The 25,060-nt window shown below is 34.7% G+C and overlaps 1 protein-coding gene across 3 annotated transcripts in view; it reads left to right on the top strand.

The window, feature by feature from the left end:
• Positions 1 to 25,060, top strand: part of ASCC3 (activating signal cointegrator 1 complex subunit 3) — a 255,345-nt gene that overhangs the window by 133,462 nt on the left and 96,823 nt on the right. For all 3 annotated transcript variants that reach the window (XM_048296916.1, XM_048296915.1, XM_048296914.1), the window contains exons 15-16: positions 22,120 to 22,311; positions 22,637 to 22,861. In XM_048296916.1, coding sequence (XP_048152873.1) covers positions 22,120 to 22,311; positions 22,637 to 22,861 — 417 coding nt within the window. The remainder of the gene's footprint in view (positions 1 to 22,119; positions 22,312 to 22,636; positions 22,862 to 25,060) is intronic.

Genomic DNA, 25,060 nt, shown 5'->3' with positions numbered 1-25,060 from the left:
GTCCTAACAGTTCACACATTAAAGAAAAATGTGTTCTGTATAGAGTGATTCTGCTGTTTTAATGAGCCCTGAGCTGTGGGATTTAGCATTGTTATTCAGATGGACACTTAGATTTTGGGGAGGCCTTTTTACAGAGGGATATATTGTGAGCAATGGAAAAATGCTGCCTTCAGATTTTTTAGCAGTACTCCTAGATGTTAAAGTGTTAACTATTGTAAACTGAAATAAAAAGTTGACAGAAACAATAAACAATATCTTTTTGCTTTTGCTTTTCCTGACCTTTAAAAAGGGAAACTTCCTGAAGTTTGATGTATATTTCTGTTATTATAATAGTAACTTTTTTACATGTCATTCTAGAAAGCGTATTGTGCAGCTTTAAGTTTGTAGTTCTATTTTCAGTTTGATTCTCTAGGTACTTCCATGTATTGTTTACAGTCTACTGGAATTTTCTAGTGTTTTTATTATGAATCAGAAGATTAAAAATATATGGTATAGGTTGAATTCTGTTATCAACTATATTTCTGAAAATCAGTCTCTTATCCAAGGATTTCTGACTTGTTACCTTGTCTCTCAGGCTCTGATAATTACAGCACTGAGGTAACAAGTAACAGTCTTCTGCTATCCTGTGAAAAAATAAAATGGACTTTTTTCCCCCCCAATCTATGGGCTTGATCGTATATTCTGTTTTATCTATCATGAGTGTCAGCTTGATATGCAACAATGCTTAGTTTCGTCCTGTTTATCACTGGAAAGCCACCTCATGAATATTTGTTCTACTTCCAGAAGCTGCACCGCATTAGTAATGGATCTCCTAGAAGAAAAATGGGTTAGCAAACCTTTTTCTAGAATGATCTCTGAGGTTGCAAATACAGCTGACAGGGGTGCTGATGTTTTTCTTCAAGGAACTACTAAAATACATTTTATGCTTTTGTACAGAACTTCTCAACTGTTTCAGAGTTATTCAGGTTAAAATCAGTAATGGATTTAACCACTGTAACTATAAGATTTAATGCCTTTTCTTACTAATCCTCCATGGAAATGCTCTGATAAACTCTGGGATAATGTGTTGCCTATAGCATCCCCTTTCACTGTTGACAAAATTTCCTATTAAATACTAAACGTGCTTAGTAAGATCATTTGAAACTGTTGTCATATTTGTAACATGATTAAACTTCTCTCCTCAAATGAAGTCTACCACAGTCTTCTGCAAGGTAGTGCAGTATTTGCATTCAGTAAATTCAGACCTTAAGGTAAATAAATTTGTTTAAATGTCTCATTAGTGCTTCAAAATATGGAAACTGAAATTCAAAGTTATACTGTTTAAAAGAATGTCTTTGATAGGTAATTCTCTTTAAATCTAAGACTTCTTTTAAATGGCTGATTAAAATATACTGAAATTTCTTTCTCTGTGGGATATGAGAAGAATATTAGGCCAATAGAGGTTCCTTGATGTCAGGCTATGACATTGCTTGCTGTAATGAGTAGTTCTAACAAGTTATTTGGTTGATGCTGCAGCCACAGGGGTTTGCACAGTCAGTAGCAGCATATGTGTATTTTTTTTCCTTTAAAATCAGCATAAATGTTGGTATTACTGTAAAACTAACTGATTTAAATAAGTGAATGTATTAAAGGTATAATACTTTTTACTATTTCCCTATGCATTCTTAGCTATTTCTTATTCTTACATAAGCATTTGTGATCTCTTTGTCTTCCTGAAATTTTAACTTCATTCTGAGAGAGAAAAGCCATGCAACGTTATTTTTTCCTTTGACTGTGAAAATTTCCTTCAGTTAGCTGTTAGGGTATTTTAACTTGTAATCCAGATCAAAAAGAAAAAGTTTGCTGTGTCTTTTCCCAGTTACTAATCGATAGATTCCCTGGATAAGAGGATTTCAACTTGAAATCTCATTCACTGTATCAAGTATATTTGGATATTGAATAGCTATGCTGGTAGTAAAGAAAAAAATTGCAAACTTCTGAGACATTTGGGAGGGAAAAGCAAAAATAAAACCAGTATGATTCTTTTCATATTCACAAGTATGGGGACCAGGACTGCACTCTTTGTACTTCAGTAGCACAGCCTACTACCCACTTTTCATTTTTGCCAGTGCTTGTTTTTACCATGTGTAATCAAGTTCAGATATATATTAAAAATATGTGAGGTATCTTGAGAGGATAAAGCTCCATTTTCTTCATTTTCTTCTGTCATTTAACAGGTTCAAAGGCAGGCAATAGCTGGTTAGTGGTAAGCACTCCAGAAAGAAGAAATAATAGATAGTATTAAAGTCAGCATAAGTGCTCTCTGCCCTAGCCTCTTTTCAGCCCTCCCCCAAAGAGCTTGGTTTCTTCAGCCTATTTTCAGCTGATTTCAATCCCTAGGGATTGTTCCAGGGGAAAAAAAGAAGGGGGAAAAAAAAAAAAAGGCAACTTAATTTACTACTGACCCCTAGGTCTTGCTTCCTTTTCCAAAATGTGCCAGTTAGTTCTAGTTTGCAGTGTGTAACCTTATGCAATATTTTCACAGTAAGACTGTAGACAACATTTTTCAGGCACCTTTTCTGTATAAGATGCACCAAACTATGCTGACAAATGGTTCTGATCATATGCAGTTTTAGTATCTTTCTATGGAAATCATATGCTGACTAGAAAATAGTGTTTAAAGAGATCCTAACTACTTAGGAATTCATTTGTCAGGAAATAGTGTAGCTACAGTAATTATTAGTAATGAAGAGTAATGATTGGAAAGTTAATAACAATTTGAAGGGTTTCTGCATTGTATGCTGACAGTCAATGCTACTTGTTGATCAGTTGTACTTTGTGTTTCATGGTGATTATATTGTCCTCCAACAGGCTTGATGCTGTTCAGTGACAGACATTCTTTTAGAAAACATGTTTGATTTCTTCTACAGTAAATAAAGAAAGTAAATTTTACAAGGTCCAATTAATTGTATTTGATTTTAGTTTTTTCTCTAGCATCACACTTGACTTACAAAGATTCATCCCAAAGTACTATTCTTCAGGATTGTAAATGAAGGATGTAGTGTGTTGGATTTTTTAAGTGGTTGGTGATTGCATAAAAGATTCAGGCCATCAGAGAACAGCCTTTGTAGTTGTCTTTACTGAAATAAAATTCAGAACAAAACCTGTAGTTCACAGTTATCCTGTAGAATAAATACATGTGCTTTCTTCTAGTGTCGCTTGATGTTTTTCCTTCAGAGTATCACTGTTAACTGACTCTTGCTCCTTGAGATTTCATGTAAATTAATTTTTTTATATTGTAAAACAATATATGTATAGGATATCTTTAAAATGTGATTTTTAAAAAAAAATTAAGGGTTTGACCCATTGTAATTGAAAAATACATTTTCATAAAAACCTAAGTTGTCAGAAAACATCACTGCAATATTGGAAACTATCTTACACTGTCTCTTTAAAAACATGATTAGAATATGTGCAAGTAAATAGATTCACCATGGTACATTTGGATGCTTGATTCAGTTTTTCATTTAGAAAACATGTTTTTCTTAACAAATGGAGAAAAATATTAAATTTCAATTCATATTCTTGATTTCATTTATTTTCAAAATAATGAAGCTTTTCAAATATTAGTTTCATTATGATTTGATGGAATTGTTTAGGTATGTATGTTGATTATTTCAGTTGTCATCCACTTTCTACTTCCAGCTCCCCCAAATACCATCATGTAGGCAAATTTCTTCGGGCTTTTTAACTGTTCCTTTAGTTTATTTGATGTAGAGTGGATCAGAACTGGGCAGAAGTGGTTTTGCACTGAAGCTGGCAATGACATCTAATTAATAGGAATTGGGAAATAACAATTAAAATGGGCACACACTTTTTTAAATGAAAGAGTAATTAGAAATAAACATAAAGAGGGAGTGATTTCATTTGGATCCACATTCTGGTAATTCCACATCCTGAGATCCAGGGGTACTTTGGAGAAAACAAAATAAGTTAAAAAGTAATTAAGCATACTTCTGGAAAGTTGAGGAGATTTTTTTTAGAGAACTGCCAAATATTTGTTGCCTTATATTTCTTTTTCTAGTCTAAGTTTTGTTATATGTATAGTCAGTCTCTGGTTTTTAGCATATCCTTTATATCTTTTATGGAAGCCTTGGTATCTGCAGGATTAGTTTTATCTTCTTTTATCTTGGTTGTTTTGAATTCATCTTAAGATCCTTTGAACTTGAATTTCAAAAATCAGACAAGAATCAGAAGAATCCCTGCTTGCTGGGAATCATTGTCTTGGAGGAAAGCATTTTGTTGTATAAAGCCACTGCTACACTTTAGAATGTACAGATACCATGGCATGTCACCTTTATCAAAGTGAAGTTAGAATTTTGCCTAAATTTGCCAACTTTTGAACAACTCAGTTATTTCAGAACCTTTTTATTGTTGCATCAGAACCAACAGAAACTGATTATAGAGCATTTCCCAAAAAACATAAAAATCTGAAAAACAGTATTTTGATCCCACAACTGAGATTTTTTGAATGAACATCGTATAAATAGGCATTTGGATACATCTTCCTACATGTACCATGTTAGTAATTTTTGGCTCATTTGAGTAAAAAACTACAACTAGAAATTATGTATTATGCTAATGGAAACTAGACTAACAGCATCATGTTTTTGACAAGTGTAGGGTATACACAAGCTGGGCATGAGTGATAATGAAAACTGGTAGTTAAAAAATTTAAGCTTACTGTGTATTGTGAAATGAAAATAAAATCTCTAAAAATATGAAAGGCAGATTTGGAAGCATATAGATTGTGAGAAGATGCTGGAAGAGTGCAGATAGGAAGACAGCAGTATTAGGAGACTTGAGAATTTCTGTGCTTAACTATGAATTCTTAAAAAAATTAATGTTCCCCATCCCCATTCCACCTATCAGACCTTTATCTCTGGACAATACCAGTGCAAGTAGATAAGGAATTCATTTTAGCCAGCAAAGCTAAAAAATAGAAAATTTTTAAATTTCTAGAACTTGAGAAACATTAGAACATTGAAACGTGTTTGAAGCGTTACTGAAAATGATTATTTGTACGTAAGTTTTGCTGTATTGTGATGGTTTGCCACCTCTGGAAGAAAAGTACATAAGAGATTCCAAAATTTTTTGCACAACTGATCTGGTGAGTCTTCTCTGTGACAGAAGGCAGAAATTGGGAAAATGTGAGCCACTTAAACAGATGTCAATATAGGCCAGCCAGGAAATTCCTTAAATACAGGAAGATTTTGATGAAGCTTAACAAGGGTTCTGAAAAAAACAGGTAGCAAATTGTCCATGTTTCCCAGTAGATACAACAGGACTAAAACTAAAATGAAGTTTTCATAGCTAAAACTAAGTAAAAAAAAAAAACAACTAACAATCAAAAAATATCTTCAGACAAGAAAAATAAATAGGGCTGACATAATCGTTGTTACCTGGGGAAAGATGTTATGTGTACAGCTGCTGATTGCTTGAACTCAGCAAGACCTGAAATAGTCCACCCTGTACACCAGCAAAATACTTGTGACTAGAAGAGCTTGCAGCATCTTGGTTCTTTTAGGGGCAATGTTTGTGGGTTGCTGCTCAGTTTTCACTTACAATGGGGTTTATTCCAAATAAGGAAATAAAAGACCTTCTGTAAATACATAAAAACGTTATTTATTTGAATAATGATCTTTTAAGAAGCCATGTTGATTTCTGCTAACTACTCTGAGGATCTGTCCTTTTCTATAGGAGATGTTGTATGATCTATGAGTGCTAACACTCTGAGATGAAATTTGAATTGCCATGTCCAAAACTGTCATTATTGCTATTTAAGATTATGACCTCTAGTTAGTAATTAATGTGCTAGGGAGTCCTCTCTGTCTTTTTTCTTTTTCTAAATACACAAAAAAAGTGACTTACACATTTGGAAGTTCTAAAATATTGAGAACTGTTGACAAAATGCTAAAAAGCTGGTACAGGATAACAAACCCTGAGGTTCTTGAATTCAGAGTATCAAAAGCATTGCAAGAGCCTTTCAAAACTCTTTGTAATAGTAATAATAAAAGCTGAGGAATCAAAGGCCATTGCATCACATTTTTTTTCTGTGAGGGTACCTCTGTCTTTGATGTGCATGAATTTTGTAATCGAATGTAGATGTCTAGTGCTGTCTTTGATTCCAGTGATCACTTTTTCCAACTATTGTGCTCTGTATGTTTATCAAGGACAACAATCAGAAATCTGAAGTGTTTGAAACTGTTAATACTGTATTTCCCTGCTTTCATTTAAACTGTGGTATTGCTGAATAATTGAACATAGTCCTAGCTGGTTTTCAGTTGAAGGATCACATAGCAAAACATAGTAGAACTAATGGAAAATAGACTGTTGGCTTTGGAGTAAGCCCTGAGGACACAACTTAATACAGCACAAAATAGTGTTTCATAGAGAAAACACAGCACAGTGTTTAACTTTTTGCAGATGTGGATTTTCTGCAGGCTTCTGGAACTGAAAGCAATAAGAAAATGTGAATTTGCCCTAATGATTCAGGGATTTAAAACACTTATATAGATACACCAGTATTGCTTATAATTCTTTTAATGATCCCTTACACTCAGAAATTACTTTCTGGACATTTGTTAGATAGCTACAGCTTAGTTTAAAAGTGTTTGTACTGCCTCGTTACATTGAAAACATACCCAGTTTCTTCCTTCATTGGCCTGTAGTTACAAAACAGCTGTAATAGTTAATTTCAGGTATTCTCTTAGATTTTGTTCCTCTGAGGGGGCATATTCCTTGAAGTAACCACCAAGATCTCTTGTCTAAATAAAATATCCAAGATGATTGTTCTAAGAGACTCCTGTACTTTTCAGAGTGCTATGCAGGTCTACAATTTATTGATTCAGCATCACCTATTTACTGAGTACTGTCAAATTTACTGAGTTGACAGTCATAGCCCTATTTTTTTTTCCTACCTGTTCCAGTTTCTTTAAATTTCAGATTTTCACCCTTGTGAGGAAAACAGATATTGAATGAAAACAGATATTTTTGTAACAAAAATAATTACAGAAAAGGGTGAAAAATTGCCAGAAAAAAATGCAACTATTAATAAGCTTGTAAAAGGAAAAATAAAATGATTGTTAACGACATAAATAACATAGCTAGAGCATATTAGAAGAAAAGCAAGCTCTGTAAGATACTGTCCATGTGCAAATCCATGTTCTAGGTAGAAGCTTCATAGTTTTCATCATGAAACAGAACTAGTACTGGTAAATAGTTGAGAACTAATTTAATCAAAAGCAGCGTGTAAGTTATTTCAGTTACATACATATGAATTCCAATTATCAAAAGGGCTTCGATTTTGGGAGAAATAAGTGAGTACAGGAAAATGATGCTGTTATAGATTGAGCCTGGAAACCTCTCTGTTGGAATTTAAAGTATCTTCAAAGTATTTTCCTAGTGTTGAAATTAATGTGTCTAAGAGTATGGGAGGTGAAACATACCAGTTACAATTTTAAGAAAACAAAGCTAATCGAGTTTTTTGTTTCCTTTTTTGAGTCATGGTTTTCAATCCTGAGTATTGAGAGGCACCTTGCGGCCGTACCATTTAATGCACTTAAATGAAGCTGAGTCTATGGTCGGTGAAAGGCCCTTGATCCCTGTTTCTCTTCTGAGCATTTTGCAGACTGAGAATTAAAAATAACTACATAAATACGTTCGACTTCCAGGCAAAAAGCTTTTTCCAGAGGAAAAGCTCTCTTCTTGACCTGAAAGATGGGTTCTTTACATTTGTATGAAATTTCTAAGTTAATTTTTTTCTAATTCCCTCCTTTAGTCCTTCCTTTTTCTCTTCTCACATACATTAATAGATGATAGTAAAAAATGCAAGACAGATGAGATACTAGTGTAGTAATTATAATGTATAATGTACTTGTATGGTACATATACATATGTATAGTAATTTAATATGGACTGCGTTCCATTTTTCTTTAAAAATATATAAATTCTTGAACAGTGCCTATTTTAGAAAGCTGAAAAAAGTTGATAGTTTTAATCAATTATTTCTCTATGCCTGTTAGTCATTGTTTTGATTAACAGAATAACAGTTAATAGGAAATAGGAAAAATCAATATCTATATCTTTCAAATTTGCATTTACTCTTACAAAATACATGTATGAAATTAGCTTCAGGCATCAGAAAAGGCATTAGTTGGAGAAAATGCATGAGGGTTAATTGATTACACTTGAACACAGATTTGCCAAATGGCTTTATGAGTTTCTGTCTTTTTTCTGAAGGAGCAATGTCAATATTTATTGTGATTGTAAAGGGAGCTGATGTAAATATGGGAGTTCATCAGTTAAAGCCATAATCTAGATTTCCTTGAATTCAGTTTTCTGTTCTGTATTATAAAGTATATACTGTGTTTGATGATGGAGGTTGAATGAGTGCCAATACTCTACAAAGCATTGGGGGGGGCAGGGGATTTTTAGGGGGTAGGAGTGAAATTCCTCATAAAGTTTATGTTTACTTCTGGTATTAGTGGAAATCTCTTCTCCCCTATGACTGAATTTATACTCAGGAATCTCAGACAACTTTGTGATTTCACAGTCAACTCATTTTATCAAACACAAAAAAGTCTGGAATTTTACTCTCAAACTGAAAATTAAACCAATAACTGCAGAAATCTGCACAGATAAGAAAAACATCACTTAAAATCTCCTATTCTTTTTCTTCTTAGGGGAAAATTGAGATTAACTAGGCATTATTTGTCTAACAACACTTTGGGAACATTTCAGTTAGAGTATGTTCTTATCAGCTTTGTCACGTGGAGAAAAACTGCGTTTTGTTATACTTTCCAGCAGCACTGTGACCTGTACTGAGTCTGGTGATGCCAGACTGTGAATTTATGGCATCTGTTTGTCCATCACAAAGAAAGGGCTATGGGAATATAATTTTAGGGTTGCATAATTACATTTGAGGGTTCTAACAAGTCTGAAGTGAGTTTGTGATAAATAATGTCCCCTGATTAAGTTGCCATTGTCATCGAAAGAAAGGATGTAAAGTCTCCATTCCTATTTTTACTATGATGATCTTTAGTTCTGTTATGTTCAGCATTTAAAATGTAGGATGATCTGATTAATTTTAATGTGTGAGTATCAGAATAAGCAGAGATTAGTGTGAAGGCAGATAATTTAAGTTCCAATTTATTTGGAATATTGAGTGATAATTAAGAGCTATTAGTGATATGTGCCATCTGGGAGTGTTGGGAAAATGCCACCTGAGTCAGTTACAATAGAAATTTGTTGCAATGGAAAGTTATTTGAGGGTCTAATTTGTCTTTTATTCTTTCTGGGATAATTCTTGTTCATTAGTCTAAATTTGAAACATGAAGTGCTTTTCCGGCTAAAATTATAGCACACGGATTTTAGGAGACTGCATATGGTAACTACAAATGTGTGATGTGTCTGAGCTACTGTTGCAGTTGGTGGAGTTCAGTACACTTCAGGCAGTGGAGCCAAGAGGTTGCCTGAGTTCATCCACAAGCAGACACGGGAGAGAGCAGAAACACTGCACAGACTCTGCTGCCTGATTCCCACTGACTGTGCAAGGTGCTCAGACTCCTCCTGCAGATGTGTAGGTCTCTGTGTAGACATCTGCGGTGTTTAATCTCAAACTGAACCCTGCCGTATCAAACTGATGTCAAGTGGCCTGTCTCAGATGGTCATGCAGTTACTTTGCTTTCTAGAGCTATTTTATTTCTCTGCACCAGACAGCATTAGCTGGCCCTCTCACCTTCCGTACTAGCACAGCGTGCAGATTAAACAAGGGTGGTGGACCTAACTGTTTATCTCAAATGATGTCTTCTCAAAGAAGAAATAGAGTAGGGAGTATGTTCTAGGTTGATCTCAGGAATGAAAAGGCTGTGCCAAGAATTATAAGTCATCAGTCCATTTCTATAGATATTATCAAAAAGACTGTCTGATAATGTTATGGAAAACAGGCTCAGTAGGTTTCCCTCTAGCAAGTGGTCACTGAGGTTAGCAGAGATATGACCAGTGTTACAGGTAAGCGTAACCCCTCTGTTTCCACTCCGTGTAAAATTTCTTTGACAACAGAATTGGCAATTCCATATTTGGAGCTCAAAAACAATTTAAAAAACAGCTGATATTCAAACATAAAATTAACAGGAGATACTTTTGTTGAATAACTTCTGAGATTTAGACTGGAATTTGCAAAGTAAAATATTCTTATATATGTAAACCAATTCCTAAAAATGAGTGATCATATGATCTCTAGCTTTGCTTTGCAATATGAATATGAGCCTGCAGCGTGCCCAGGTGGCCAAGAAGGCGTCCTGCCCTGTATCAGCAATAGTCTGGCCAGCAGGACCAGGGCAGTGATTGTACCCCTGTACTTGGTGCTGGTGAGGCCACACCTTGAGGCCGCACCTTGAATTCTGTGTTCAGTGTTGAGCCCCTCATTGCAGAAAAGTCATTGAGATGCTGGAGCGAGAAGGGCAACAGACTTGGTGAAGGGTCTGGAGCACAAGTCCTATAACGAGCAGCTGAAGGAGCTGGATTTGTTCAGTCTGGAGAAAAGGAGGCTTGGAGGGGTATTATGGCTCTCTACAACTTCCTGAAAGGAGGTTGTGGCTAGGTGAAAGTTGGCCTCTTCTCCCAGGCAACCAGTGATAGGACAAGGGAAAATGCCCACAAGTTGCACCTTGGGAGGTTCAGGTTAGATATGCAGAAAAATTTCTTCACCAAAAAGGTTGTCAAGCATTGGAACAGGCTGCCCAGAGAAGTGGTGGTCTTACCATCCCTGGAATTATTGAAAAAAGAATTGATTGTGGCACTTCACAATATGGTTTAGTGGGCATGGTGGCATTAGATCAAAGGTTAAACTTGATGATCTTGGAAGTCTTCTTCATCCTCTCTCATTCTGTATTTTATTTTATTACTTACACGCTACGTTGTTTACAATAATTTTCTATACTGATGCCATGATGGTTTTTTGCCTTTTCTTTTATATACCCTTTTATATAGCTTTTATGTATCCTCAGTGCTTTCAGCATGCATACTTGCAATTCCTTAAGCCTGATAACTTAGCGTAGTCCTAATATTCCATTAAGCCAGGAGACCAAACATCCTGGAGGCCTCACAGTTGGGGCCAGAAAGCCCTATGCTATCCTGAGAAACCAGGGTCCTCTCTAGAACACATCCTGTAAACTAAGATAGGCCCATCCAGGCAAGAATTCCTCAGGATGGGGAGATATCACACTAATCATTCAAGCCTTTCATTGAGGAATCTTTGATAGATATGCTAATTTGAAAAGTCTATAGATTGTATATGCGATACATCATGGTTTGCATTTCAGTGCATTCCACCTTAGCAAAGTGGTGCACCATAAAGATCCTTATTAAATACAGAGGTAAAACCCCTTTTTTCCCCTTTACCGTGTTTGGCTCTTAATTTTTAAGACCAAGAAAAAGTATCAATATGATATACCATATTTTATGTGAGTTTTCCAAGTGCAAAATGAGAAAATCAAGCACAACTAAAAGTTTTTAAAGTATGTGTCACACTGATTCTAATTAAAAGTTTGTTCAGAATGCAAGAGTCAAAGATTCTTCACTCCTTTTATTCTGATTTTAATTCATAATTCAGTATTACCATCTTGAAACCAGTGAAGACTGATATCTTGGTGATAACCCTGTAGTGTGTATGTGTTACATAACGCTGCAAACATGATATTTGCCTTGGCACTGAACCATGGTGTGTGGTTCAGTTCCATACAATCAAATCAAGTGGTTGTCTTTATCTAGGTAAGCTACTGATATGTTTTGAATGTGATTGCAGTGTTAGTTATAGACCTATTTTATGTAGATAGTATTAGCTTCCAGTGTTAAAGCAGGGAAATAACTTTTTTTATTGTTATATGTGGTTTTACTTCGGCCTCAGTTATTTTTGTTACTTAAAACAATAAAAAGATACTGTGTTCTAAAATGTTATTACTTCAAGTGGTAAATTGTATGGACTAATATGTGTACTAACAAACATGTACACAACACTTCTTTTAAGGCAAGGGTTAGCATTGTTTACTATTTGCCTTATGGGGATTAGAGGTTTCACCACCACACATACAAAATCTGTCTTGCCCTTGGTTTGTGGAGGGGGCATGCAAACCTGGTATGAGCAAAGCACCCTGCGAGCTCCACAAATGGCCAGTTGCTTTGAATCACTAACCTTTAACATTTCAGTCTCTCACAGGCTGCTCTTAAAATAGGGCAGAGTTGTGAAATGAAAAGCTCTTTTAAGGAGACTAAATGTATGAAGGATGTAATGATTTGAACAGATATGACTACTAATTGTACAGAAGAATGTTAATATAATTAAAATATTAAAGTAAATGAAGCCCGTGGTGTGGCATCTGACACTTTTGAACAGTCATTAGCACTAATGTATGCAAGATAAGTAAACAGAGTATGAAAAACGGAAATTAACGAGGGTTGGAGAGGGACTGTGCAAGCAATCAGCACAGCAGCTCTCCTCTCACCTGTTTTGTGTTGCTATGTACTGTGTTAAGTGAGAAAGTAACAATCTCCTTACCTCTTCCCATATCAGATAATTTAGTCTCTAGGCATGTTTGATATGTGAGATATTTTCTTATATTTCCCTTAAGATTTACCTGCTATGTAAGACATTTAAAGTTAGCTAGATGAAGAAACTCAATACCCTGCTTTAAAATAACAGCATATGAATTACAATAGCTTAACAGTAGCAAGCTCCTCAGTTTTGCAGAGGATTTGTAATCTTGTTTATATATCCCAAGGCAGATGGATGAATTCACTTCAGTGCAGTATTTTTTTCTCAAATCTCTGTAAATATGTTATAAAAATTACTTGAATAAGAAAATTAAGTATTCATTTGCTCAAAATATCAGCCTTGGGTGGGAGGTATATGTGCTAGGTTATGTAAATGCTTAAAGAACTGTAGATGTAGAAGACAGTCTTTGAAAGCCATATCTAATTATACATAAACATGTTCATCTCTGTGATTTCTAAACTTTACAAAGCAATTATCTTGCAGGCTTCATGAAGTATCAAACAAAATGTTAGTAAGTAACATCAAATATTGGTACTATAAGGGCTGAATTTGAGAGGAGGAGTTTTTTTAAGAGAGGACAGTAAAAAAACCTGGGTTTTTTCAGTAGAGTTTGAAACTGCAAGGGGTCTTGTAATTTAGCAGAGGTCTGTGGGAAAATACTCTACATTTGAACAGGATCTGGGGGTAAAATTAAACTGTTTGGAGGTGACTGCACAGTGCTGGTTTCTTGCATCTGCTGGTTTCCTCTGACAGCAAGCCTAATAGTTGTCTCCGTTCAGCTGACAAACTAACTCCAGGTTCCCAAGTCTGCTGGCCATAAGAGCATAGTAATAGAAACCCTCTTGTTCTGTCACTTATTAGGTGCTACTTTTGTGCTCTTTCAGGTGTGTAAAGACATCATGTTCCCTTTAAAACTGATTTTGAATGATGTTCAATAGTCCACAGACTCCACAGTTGTGCACTGAAGTTGCAGAACTTGAGAGTAGCCTGCAAGTAATTTGGAACAAAACTAGCAAAAAAGACAACATCGTTGTCAGAGGTGTTAGTAATAACTGGATCATAGTGTTGAAAATCACCATAAGCCTTACAGATTACATTTTTAAGATGTATTTTTTTGTCCTGAGGATGCAGTGGAAAAGTTTGTGAAACAGTAATGCAGTGAAATAATGCTGGGCAAGATGAGGTTAGGGAAATCTGATGGAGCAAGCGTTTGAGTTGGGACAGAGGCACAAGGAATATAAAATGTATAGGAAATCAGGTTTTACTGGTCTCATCATTTCAATATCTATTGTTTCTTAATAGATTTTTTTTTGTTAGTTCTCTATCAAATAAAGTAAGTAGTTACCACTTAATATAATTAATCAGATGTTACTGTATAAACATTGCAATATGAAAATACATAAACGTGTATGATCCTTCATATCCTCTACAGAGTTCTGAAAACTGCTTGTCTTGTGAGATTTGGTAACCCTGAGCTACAAAGGTTACTAAGGAATCCCTGAAATTCTTTTGTAATAGCAAAGGCATGGGAGGAAAAAAATGTCTTTAGTTCTGAGACTTGTTTAATATTAGAACACCAATAAAAAATACCAAAACCTTTATGTGATGCCTATTACATCATGAATTTTCTTATGGGTCTTCATATTACACTGGTATCAGTGAGAAAAGCTTGGGTTTATGGTGCTGCAGATGGTCTGATGTTCCAGTTTGTTTACATGTTTTTCTTGGTTTTGTTTATTTCTTGTTCAAGTTCAAGTTACATAGTTCAAGTTACTTAAGGAGTGGCGAATATAATTGTGACATTTTTTGGTTTAAGAATTTCTGCCGCTTTTATTGACTGCTGGATTTTTTTATCATGTCTTAGTATTGTTATGCTTATCTTCCATGCTGTGTAGGACAGAAGCTAGAAGAGCGAAGAAACCAAGGCACAATACCAAATCAAAAGACATTCAGTACTTAGTGTTCATCTCTCTAAAAATTACTTTCCTGGTTTAAGATAAGCTTCAGCTTTTCATGGTCATATGTAATGATGCCAGTCTACAACTGTTTGAAAACCACGTAAACTATTAATTCATACTGCACATTTCCCATTACATACAAGAATTGTGAGAAAAATTCCATTCTTCTGGAGAATCCTCAGTCTGTCACTTTGCATAGATGCTTGCTTAGTTTAGTGGACTTTTGTGGTTTAATTATGAAATGAGAAATACACTTAATGTTCATCGAATATTTTTCTTGCAGGGTTAATAATGTCTCAGTATAGCCTTTGAGGAGGAGTTGCACTAAAAATCATTATAATATGTATTAAGTAAGCTGCAGCAGTATTGGAAAGAACTTTAAAAGACTTCCTGCTTTCATTTTTCTGGCTAAAAATACATTCAGTCTTGCCATGGCTCAGGAGAGTGGCAATTTTGAGTATTACAAAGCAAAGGAGGTGTTCTCAAATATAACAAATATTTTTATAGACACCATGCAGTATCAGTTTCCTGTTGAAGTAGAGATATTGAAATCTTTGCACAGTTAAGCACAGCAACAAAAGGTTTAACTAGGTCTCCAGAGTTTGTCAGTATTCAAAGAGAAACCAGTAAAAATTCATCCTTGCATGTCATCAAATGCTCTCTGTATCAATTTCTTTCCATGCTGTATATCTTCCCTACCGGGTAGTTTTATAACACCATACTGAAAACTTCTGCTGTCAGCAAAACAGACCAAGATTGATGTTTTTTTCATCTGTGTGCTCCTAGTGGTTAACAAATATGACAACAGCACTTATTTGTCTCAAAGGCTGGAGACAAATAGATACCTTGCTGTATTTTACATGTTTCATACATCTGTTCCCAGAAAGAGAGTGGTTGAATTCTAAACTGATGAAAAAGAAAATAAGATTTTGACTAAAATGATTTTGCATGCGATTTAAAATTGTGATGTTATACAATTAATTCAATCTTGATTAATGTGCATTTGCATGTTGTTAAACTGAAATGTTTTGGCACTTGTCTTAATAAGATTTGAGATTGAGTCACAGACTGGTGTCACAGATCTGGTGAAGTCCAGATTTTCATCATACTTCTGAAGCGGTACAAAAATGTATCTATATAATTTTTATTCACTTGCTATAAACAATAGAAATATGCTTAGTATTGTATAATATATGAAAAATATTGGTATTTTCACTGAGAGGTGGCTCTTAAACTGGGTGATTATAATGAACATTTCCTTTCTGTCTAAACCTACTGCTGGAATTATTTTTCAATCTAAGTTTTTGAACCCTTTTATCTGAGAATCAGTAATTCATTCCATTTTTAGACAGGCACAGCAGTCTGGCTTGAAGTGAAATGTTAGGTTACTTTGGTCCATGTTATAAAATTCTGGCTCAAGTTGAGGTAGTGTATTGTCTATACAAATAGTTCATTTTTTTGCTCTGTAGGCCTTTTTGGCTGGGCATTAAGTGAGGTAGCTTGAAACTGTGTCCATGTCCTCGGTGACTTGTTACAAATCCATCATTTGTGCATGGTCAGACTTGCATTCATGTTTCTTTCATTCTTGGCTTGTCTGGCTGGTGCAAAAAAGCAACATATTAAACATTATACTACATTTCCTTAGCTTCTCTGATCAGTGAGATCTGTAAACACTTCTGTCTAATGCATTATAGATTATAGACCTGAGGAATCAAAGATTACATTAAATGTTTACCTCTTGCTCAAGTTTTTGAATCTGAAGGCTGTTCCTCCTTTTCCAGTAGAATAATTCATTCTCTATGTACTATATAACTTTTCCAATGAAAAAAAGATGGGGCTGCTATGATGTAACAGTGTACTATAAAAAGAACACACTGAAAAAGGCAAGACATTTCTGGACACCATACCAATCCCTTCTTTAACTGGTAGTCATCACTCCCTAAGGTACCAACTGGATGAAACACAACCTTATGCAATAAATAGGTTAGGATCTGTGGTAAGGCCAGGGCAATAGAAAAAATGTGCCAGAAATTCTGCCTTACACCTTCTTCCTTTGTAAATAAAAAAGAGAATCAAAGTATAACTTATAGGAATTCTTTTTAAATTGCTCTGATTGAAGTAGTCCCACTACTTTCTTTCTCCTTCAGAGGTGTTTTTAGAGCACTTTACAGAACTTACTGAGGTGATATCAGTAAATTGATCAGACAGTAACTCATAGGTTTAAAAAATTCTAACTTTAATACAGTGAACTTAAATCGCCAGAGGGAGACGATTAGATTATTGACTCTTCCAGGAGAAATTCAAACTGATTCACATTTGTTTGCTAGAATTACCATCTTCAAATAATGTCTTGCTAGGTACCAACTAATTATATCCCAGTAAAAGAGTAAGTGTTGAACAGGGATACTACTTCAGGATAACTATACAAAGTGAATAGTTAGATACATTAGAAAAGTGAAGATGTAGAGAATGAGCGTGCATACTCATTAAGTAGAATAGCATATTCTGCATCCCTCCAGAAATGATCTGCTAGGTCATGTGTGTTGTCCTGGTGAGGTGAGCTCTCAGTAGTTTTTGGGTTCTTCACAGGACCCAGCTGCAGGATGAGTAGTCAGTGAAGCTAATGCTGCTAGTGCCAGGAAATGCTAGCAAGGAAAGTAATCTTATTGATACCCCATAAAATGTTGCTTTATCCTTGTCCTAGAAACAGCTGCTGATAGGTTAATTACTATGCAGACAGTACAAGTGGAATAATATGAATAATGGTTCTAATTCATAAAAGGACAGTCCTCAAGTAATATCATTGTACCTCAAATGCATACCTTTTTTCTCCCTTCAGACTCCCATCTGTATTTCTCCATACAGTTGTTGTCATAAACCCTCAGATAATGTTACTGCTTATATTTCATGGGTTAATATTTTCTCTAGGTTTCATATACTTCTCTAAATGCATATTAAGCAGTCTCACATTTTTTCCCTGTAGCAAAAAACTACTATATTTTGAATTTTTTTTTTTTAATTGTTATGATTTTATTTACCTTATCCAAGTTTTAGTCTCTCCCCTTTGAAGAAGCAATTGGCAATAAAGGAATAAAACTTTTACATATATAGATAAATTATTATGCAATATGAATGTAGTAAATTCTGAAGAGCAAAAGTGGTGAATGGTCATGCAGTCCTTTGATCATCTCTTTCTGTTTCTCTCATACCTATATTTTTTATATTTATGGAACAGGAATAAGCCCATGGATGGACTCCTCAACTTCCTTTTTTTCATTCTGCTTCCGTCAGCTGACCTTTACTTCTGGAGTAAATGGATACTTTTTCCATCCTACCCTGATCTCATAAATTTTGAAAGACAGTCACTATTCTTAAAATGAAGCAGCAGAGCATTTTCAGCAGTATTAGTAATATGAATGAGGCAGAGGAGGCTTTTGTCTTGCTGGGACTTAAAACAATTTAGAAGGTCAACCTACTAATTACATTTTCTGATGTCTTGAGCAAAGTTACAAAACAGTTACTTTGGATATACTTGAATTGTATTCATCACACAGTAGTAGTACTAATTATAACTGCTGTTCTTTGAAGGCTGCAGCAAAAGATCCCTTACTTCGTTTGGTATAGGTGTCTGTGATGTCTGTGCTATCTGAGCTCCAACACTCATGAAGTGAGGCTAATGAGGCCTCAAAATTAAGAGCTGCTACTTTGCAGGGTGTCAGGACAGTGCAGAGAATGGAGGATGGGAATAAATTGCTCAGAATTGCTCAAACCAGTGAATAAGTATAATGGTGCATTCTGAACAAACTGCAAGTGCTGCCCTATTATGAACTCCACAGAAAGGAAATTACAATGATTGAGTCATATGGTCACGAGCATGAAGTTTGCTATAGTAAGGAGATCGTGAGAAAAATGCTAGAATAGCCTGTGCCATTTCTGTTATTGAAAGAAAATACATGAGTCAAAACCTGCATTATTAGTGGGAAAAAACACCCAAATTCAGAATTTGAAGCAATATCAAAAAAGAGGAAGCATAAAAGAAAAATGAGTAGTCTACAGAAAGAAAAAAAAAATATCATAGCAAGTAGTGATGATCTACTTTGTCCTAGATGAGGGTAGCAATTGGAGATTAAAAAGAAAAAACAACATAAATTCATGTTCTACTTATCAAGAAGCAATTTCTTGGCAGCTGCTTCTCATAATCAAGCTTTATTGCTCTTTTTTACTTGTTTTTTATATAAAATAAGAAAAAAGGCATCTATAAGCATATTAGAAATTTCATTCTTTAGTTCACTGTATGAGTATTTCAAAGAGCATGCATCTTACAGTTCTTATGAATGATGATACCTTTGTGATGCCAGATGCATGAAAAGGGGAAGGAAGGGTGTTACCTTTTATAAGTCTTTAGCAGAAAAGTTGGATTTTTTTTCCCTGCTATGCATGCATCATTTCTCATTAAAATTAAGCAGGGCATTTTTCTATGACTAATTGCGACATTTTTAATGTGTCTTAATCAAGAATTGCATGAAATTCAAGACGTTTAAAGGAGAAATATAGGTGGCAGCAAGCTAAACTGGGAATTTATTTAACACATACTGTTTTAGATGCACACACACATGTAAGCAAAGGTCATAAATCTTCAGCCCTCTTGAGCAATAAGGGAGGGGAAAGAAAATCAATTCTAATCAGGAGACCAATGCTACACCTCATAATCACAACTTCTCCATACACCTGAGGCACTTAGTAACATTTTGTATAAATTTTAAGCAAAACCTTTTAGTTTTATTCTGTAATAGAACAAGGTGGAAGCGATATAAGTTTTTATAGTTTCACTTCCTTTGTTTAGTAGTTCTTGATTTTGTTGTCTTTGCAACCATTAAAATCCAGGTTAAATATGACAGCCATGCACTTCATTGTTGCAAGAGTGTAAAAGGTTTGTTTAAAAGCAGATATGCTGCCATTAAATGATACACTGTGTGAGCAATCTTTCAAGGCATCACTGACACATGGGAATTGGCTTTTTATTTTATTTTCTCAAGTGGACTTTATAAAATTAGATTATGTCATTGTTCTTGAACTAACTTGCCTTGTGTCTTTGTAATCTAAAGTGAACACAAATTTATGGGAAGAAAATTAATTCCATTTCTGTGCAGTTAATAAAATCACCTAGAATAACTAGCAATTTTATTTTCTCAGCATTTGATTTTTTCCTATGTCAAAAGTGAGCTGTGATTTTTTTTCATTTAAAAAAGTTCATCATCTTCTGTCTTGGAAAAAAAATTATTTCCTATATTTCTAACCTATTATCTTTGTAACCTAGAAGTCTAGCACTCCATAGATTCAATAAATGAACAGATTCAGTAAATGAATTCTGGACATATTAAATACTTCAAAGATGTTTTAGAATGTGTGGTAGATTTTAGAACTATGTTTTTATTCTTTCTAAATGCAATGAGATGGATACATGTAGGTGTACCTACATATTTTTAAACAATTTAAGTTGATTAAGCTTAAGCTTGTAAGTACTTGATTTATAGTCAGACTAGCATTGCCATATCTTAATACATTTTCTGTCACAAACCTTTCTCCTTCCTCTTTCTTTTTATTATATTCACAAGTTCCTTTCTCTTAAATTGATGAAATTGTACTTTCTAAAACCATAAATAAATAGTTTTCTTCTATATATATTAACAATTTTACTATTGGTTTTCCATTGGTATATTGCCCTGTCTTTCAAAACATTAAACAACATAAGCAATCAAGTTACATAGGTATGCAATTTTTAAATTGTGAGGATTTGAGAGCAAGATTCTGCTTTTTTAGCTAAGACTATAATATTTAAAGTGTAATGGTTTTTATATTGAACAATTGTGCTTTTTGAAAGCACATAAAATAGGCATGTGATCCGTACAAAAAGTTCTACTAAAAAAAGTGAATTTTTTGATGGTTGTGTAATCACTTATTTAAGAAAAAAGCTAATTCATCATTAAATGCTTACACCAAGTTCCAGGTGTAATCAAGATCCATCCAAATTTCTGTGTCACAGTTATTCTCAGGTATGCAGCTGAAGTGAATTTTCCATAACCTTCTGTGAATTTTGTTGTTGATAATCAATAAATGCAAGTCTTGGTGCATCTGTGCTCTTTATGAAATATTTCTTTCCATTTGTTAGCTCATGAAGAATAAGCTTCATGGACTGCAGGGCCACTTTATCAATTTATTATTTATTCATTTTTCAGCACTACAGCAGTTAATTAAATTTGGCAAAAAGTCATGTGTCGTTTAAAAGCTGAGTTTGATTTCCTTTAAACGAATAGTAAATAATTACTACTAAAGCAGGAAAGATCAGATATTGAGAAGCTGGATAATTGAGAAAGTGAGAAATGTGGTTTTCCTAAAATATTTTTCTTTTCATGTCCTCCTTTATAATTGCATTCCCATCTCCCTATTTATTTCTGTGTTTGCAGAGATTTATTGTTCATGTTTGGCAGTTTGCCAGTGCTGTGAACCATGTTTTGCTTTGCTTTGCCCACTCTGTATCCCATAAATCAAATTTTGGTTGGCTGTGTGTCAGGAAATGGTAAATGTGAAGATATAACAACATCAACAATAACAACAATAATAATCTAATTTTATCTAGAATTAATTCACTATAATATGAAAGGCTAAAAATACAGTGAGAGTCAAATACTACTTAACCTTTGTGTGGTTTATGAAAAAATAGAGATTCTCCACAGACAAAGATAAAGAAATCTGGTTTAGAGAAAGATTAGAGCCATCATTACCACAACCCTTTTGGTGTCATATTTAGCAGCAATTGATTTTGGAAGGCAGTTAGTGCAGCAGGTAGGAATGTGGAAGAGACAGGCAGAAAATCAGAAGTGTTTGTGGCAAATTGGGGAAGTATATTAGTTTTTCACAACTTACAGTCAGTGTTCAGTCTAGATGAAGCATGATAAAGCCAGCACCCAAAAATAATGCTCACAGACCCTCATACCCTGCAGGAGGCTGGAGGTTTTGCAGACCGAGATCCTAGCTTCCTGTGTACGGGAAAGGAAAAATGAGGGGTAGATGAGATGTTTGATTCAATGTTATGAATTTATTGATTCAGGCTGTGCTGCACCAATGCAATGGCTGGTGGTGGGGAAGGGTATCCCCTCCTTGGTGTAAAGTATAGTGTGTGTCTTGCTGCCTCAAGCCTGTCCAGGCTGCCTACACAATCTGAAAGAGTTGCTTTTAAGGAACAGTGATAAGTGCGTTCTCAGTTCCAGTGTTACTCACTGTTGGTTAACTTGAATCTCCATTTAAGTGAAACTATACTTTTGTACAAAGATTGAGCTTCTTACAATCTGTTAAACAATTAAGTGTATTCTTTGGACAATAAGTATAGAAAAATTAATTTATAGAAAACCATTGCAAACTGTCATTGATGAAAAGTCTGACATTAATAGAAAAGTTTCTTTCTTGTGGTTCATAATAATATTCAAATCTTTTCCTGTTTTTTTTTTTTAACACAATACTTCTTGTTCTGTAATTAGAAGTGAATTTAATTATTATTCTTGTCCATTCTAGGTACAGAGATCCAGAAATAAGCAGTTACGTGAGCTGTTTCCAGATGGATTTAGTATTCATCATGCTGGAATGCTGCGGCAAGACAGAAGTTTGGTTGAGAACTTGTTTTCTAATGGACATATCAAAGTCTTGGTTTGTACAGCTACACTCGCTTGGGGTGTCAATCTGCCTGCTCATGCTGTTGTTATTAAGGTAAGAGCTTCCCTACTCTGCAAGCAGTTATCTGTCTTAGAAGAAACCTGTGAAGAAGTATAGATAGCAAGATCTCTTGTGAGTTTCTGGCCTGGAGGGGAAATACCTGATTGACTTGAAATGTTATTTATATCTCATTAAACTGATTCTCTCCAGTGGGAGTCTAGTTTGTATAGTAAAGATTTAAATATATCAAAGATTATGAAAGGATTAGTTAAAGTACACTTCTGAAATCATGCTGTATTTGCCTAATTTCAGTATTCAGCTCATCAGGATTATATTCATGTGTATTTATGTTAATTTTTATTAACTTTTCCTCAACCAGGGAACACAAATATATGCTGCAAAAAGAGGCTCCTTTGTTGACCTTGGAATTTTAGATGTCATGCAGATATTTGGTCGAGCTGGACGGCCTCAGTTTGACAAATTCGGAGAAGGCATCATTATTACAACTCATGATAAACTCAGTCATTACCTGACTCTTCTTACACAGCAGAACCCAATTGAAAGCCAGTTTCTTGAAAGCCTTGCAGACAACTTAAATGCAGAGGTAACCTTTGATTTGTTTAGAGAAAATAGCAAACTTTAAAGGATTGACATTATTTGAAACAAGAATGCAATATTGTCGCACTTAATAAAATTTTCATTGTACATATTTTATTAATGTTAGTGTGTAGGTGTGTATGTTTAAGTGAACTGCTACATATGTGAAAATGGGAGTCCTTTACTAAAGGTAGTAGGTATTCAAAGTAGGATGGAGGGTCAAAATACCATTAAGATAAAACTGTAGCAATGCAGCATTTACCTTTGAATCAGAAGAGGTTTTTTTAGAATTTAGTAAGTGTTCTGCATAACTGAAAACTAAAATTCACAAAAAAATTAAAGCCTGTCTTTCTGTAGATAAACAAATTCACATGTTTGACTGCAATACAGGGAGAATAATGGACTTGGCTTGAACTTTTTTTTCAAAGGCACTGGACATTTTTTCAGTTGAAGTCAAGCAGGTCAGCTAAACTGAAATGTCCAGTGACATAAAACTGCTTATCACTTTGAAAGATTTGTAGTTTATTTGGTCTATTAAGAATAGGCTTTTAAAGATTGCTCTCAACCATTTCCTTCTGATAGCACTTAATGATCCTAGAGATAGACACTTCTGAATATTCTCTAAGTGGAACTGGATGGATGCTCAGTTATTTAAAATTGCAACTTACATGTTAGCAGTAAAAATTTATATCCTAAAGTTGGTTGTATAGGCCAGGATTACCTGTGGTTATTGTTCAGCACCACAATAAGTCAGGAGAGAGTGATCTGGGATACCATGTGCCTTTTCAAAAGGGTAGAATCCAGCCAGCTTTCGTAGAAGAGCTTTGTTCTTTTTTTTGAGATACATGAAACAAGGGTTGGGTAGACTTTCCTTCACAGCAGAGGATTTTTCTACTTTTTTTAAATATTAGAAAGTTAGTCTTTTTTTCTGATTTTCTGTAATAGGAGTTATCTGAAAAGAACAGTGTACTCATGGCTTTAAAATTATCCTAGATTCCATAACCATGGTACGGTTACATAAGCTGAAGATGCAGTCAGAATTTTGTTAATCACTGTGATAAATGATTGTTAGTAGAAATAGCAATGGAGTACAATAGTGTAGCAAGGGCATGAAAGCAACATATGTGATATTACTTAGTCTTCTGTCATAACATGCAGGAAAAATTAGTACCTGCCAGATTACAGATAATCAATACTATGAGCACTGATAAGGAGCTATTGTGTCAGTGTTTTTTGGAAAGTAACTTTATAATTTCCTTTTATTTGGAGTCAGTCTAAACTTCTGTGTATGCTGATTTGATCTAAGTTAGGGGAATCCTCTGAGGATACAGGTGGTTTAGGAGAAATTGTTGCATTTATCTGGAGATGAATATTCCAATAGGCTCCAGCATTCTGGAAAAAAAGTGCGTTTTAAAACAAATGCCATCATCTGGATGAGTAGATAATCTTAGGAAGCACATTCAGTTTTAGGCATCTTCTGCCCTTTTGGTAGTAACAAAGCACTGTATGGATACGAAATACATGGGTTTTGACTGATTTGTTCCAGAAACCAGACAGTATGTTGATGACCACTGTCATCTTCTCCATAACAGAGCCCATTGTTAGCACCAGGAAATCTGCACTGATGTATAATAAAACAGCATATTGTTGGAGCAAAATCTGCTTTTATTACAAGTCATTCAGGAAATCCAAATGCTTATTCTCTAGTTGTAAAGAGAAACAAATTAAAGGCCAGAAGCACTGCTGAATTGTTTAAATTCTTAATTTATTATGGACACACCAGTAGCTGAAAGAAGGGCTAATAAAATGACGGCAGCAGTTGGAAGTATAGGAAGACTTCATGTTTCCAGAAGAATATGAAATTGCCTTTATCTAGACCAGGTCTCTTGGCAGCAATAGGTAGATGGTAAGAATGATTCAGATATTTGGGGTAATATAGCATATAATCCTAGCCACATGATTGCTAAGGGGAATCCTGAGCCTTGAATTTTGTACATAGACTTATGTGGTGCAGGAGAGAAAATTTGGGCAATAGTGCAAAATAATTGCAGTTTTTTCTAATCTCCATGTAAAAATTAATTTTCTAGAAGCAGAAAATTTTCAGATAGGATGGGCAAGGGAATAAATCAGCTTCTGTGAAAGGAACACACCAGTTTTTCTGTATGCTTCAGGAGAGAACAAAGGCAAATCAAGATTATGTGACAGA

Source organism: Corvus hawaiiensis, chromosome 3, assembly GCF_020740725.1.
Source record: "Corvus hawaiiensis isolate bCorHaw1 chromosome 3, bCorHaw1.pri.cur, whole genome shotgun sequence".
Lineage (NCBI taxonomy): Eukaryota > Metazoa > Chordata > Aves > Passeriformes > Corvidae > Corvus > Corvus hawaiiensis.
Note: the sequence above shows the minus strand (reverse complement) of the source record. Positions and strands in the feature narration are given on the sequence as shown.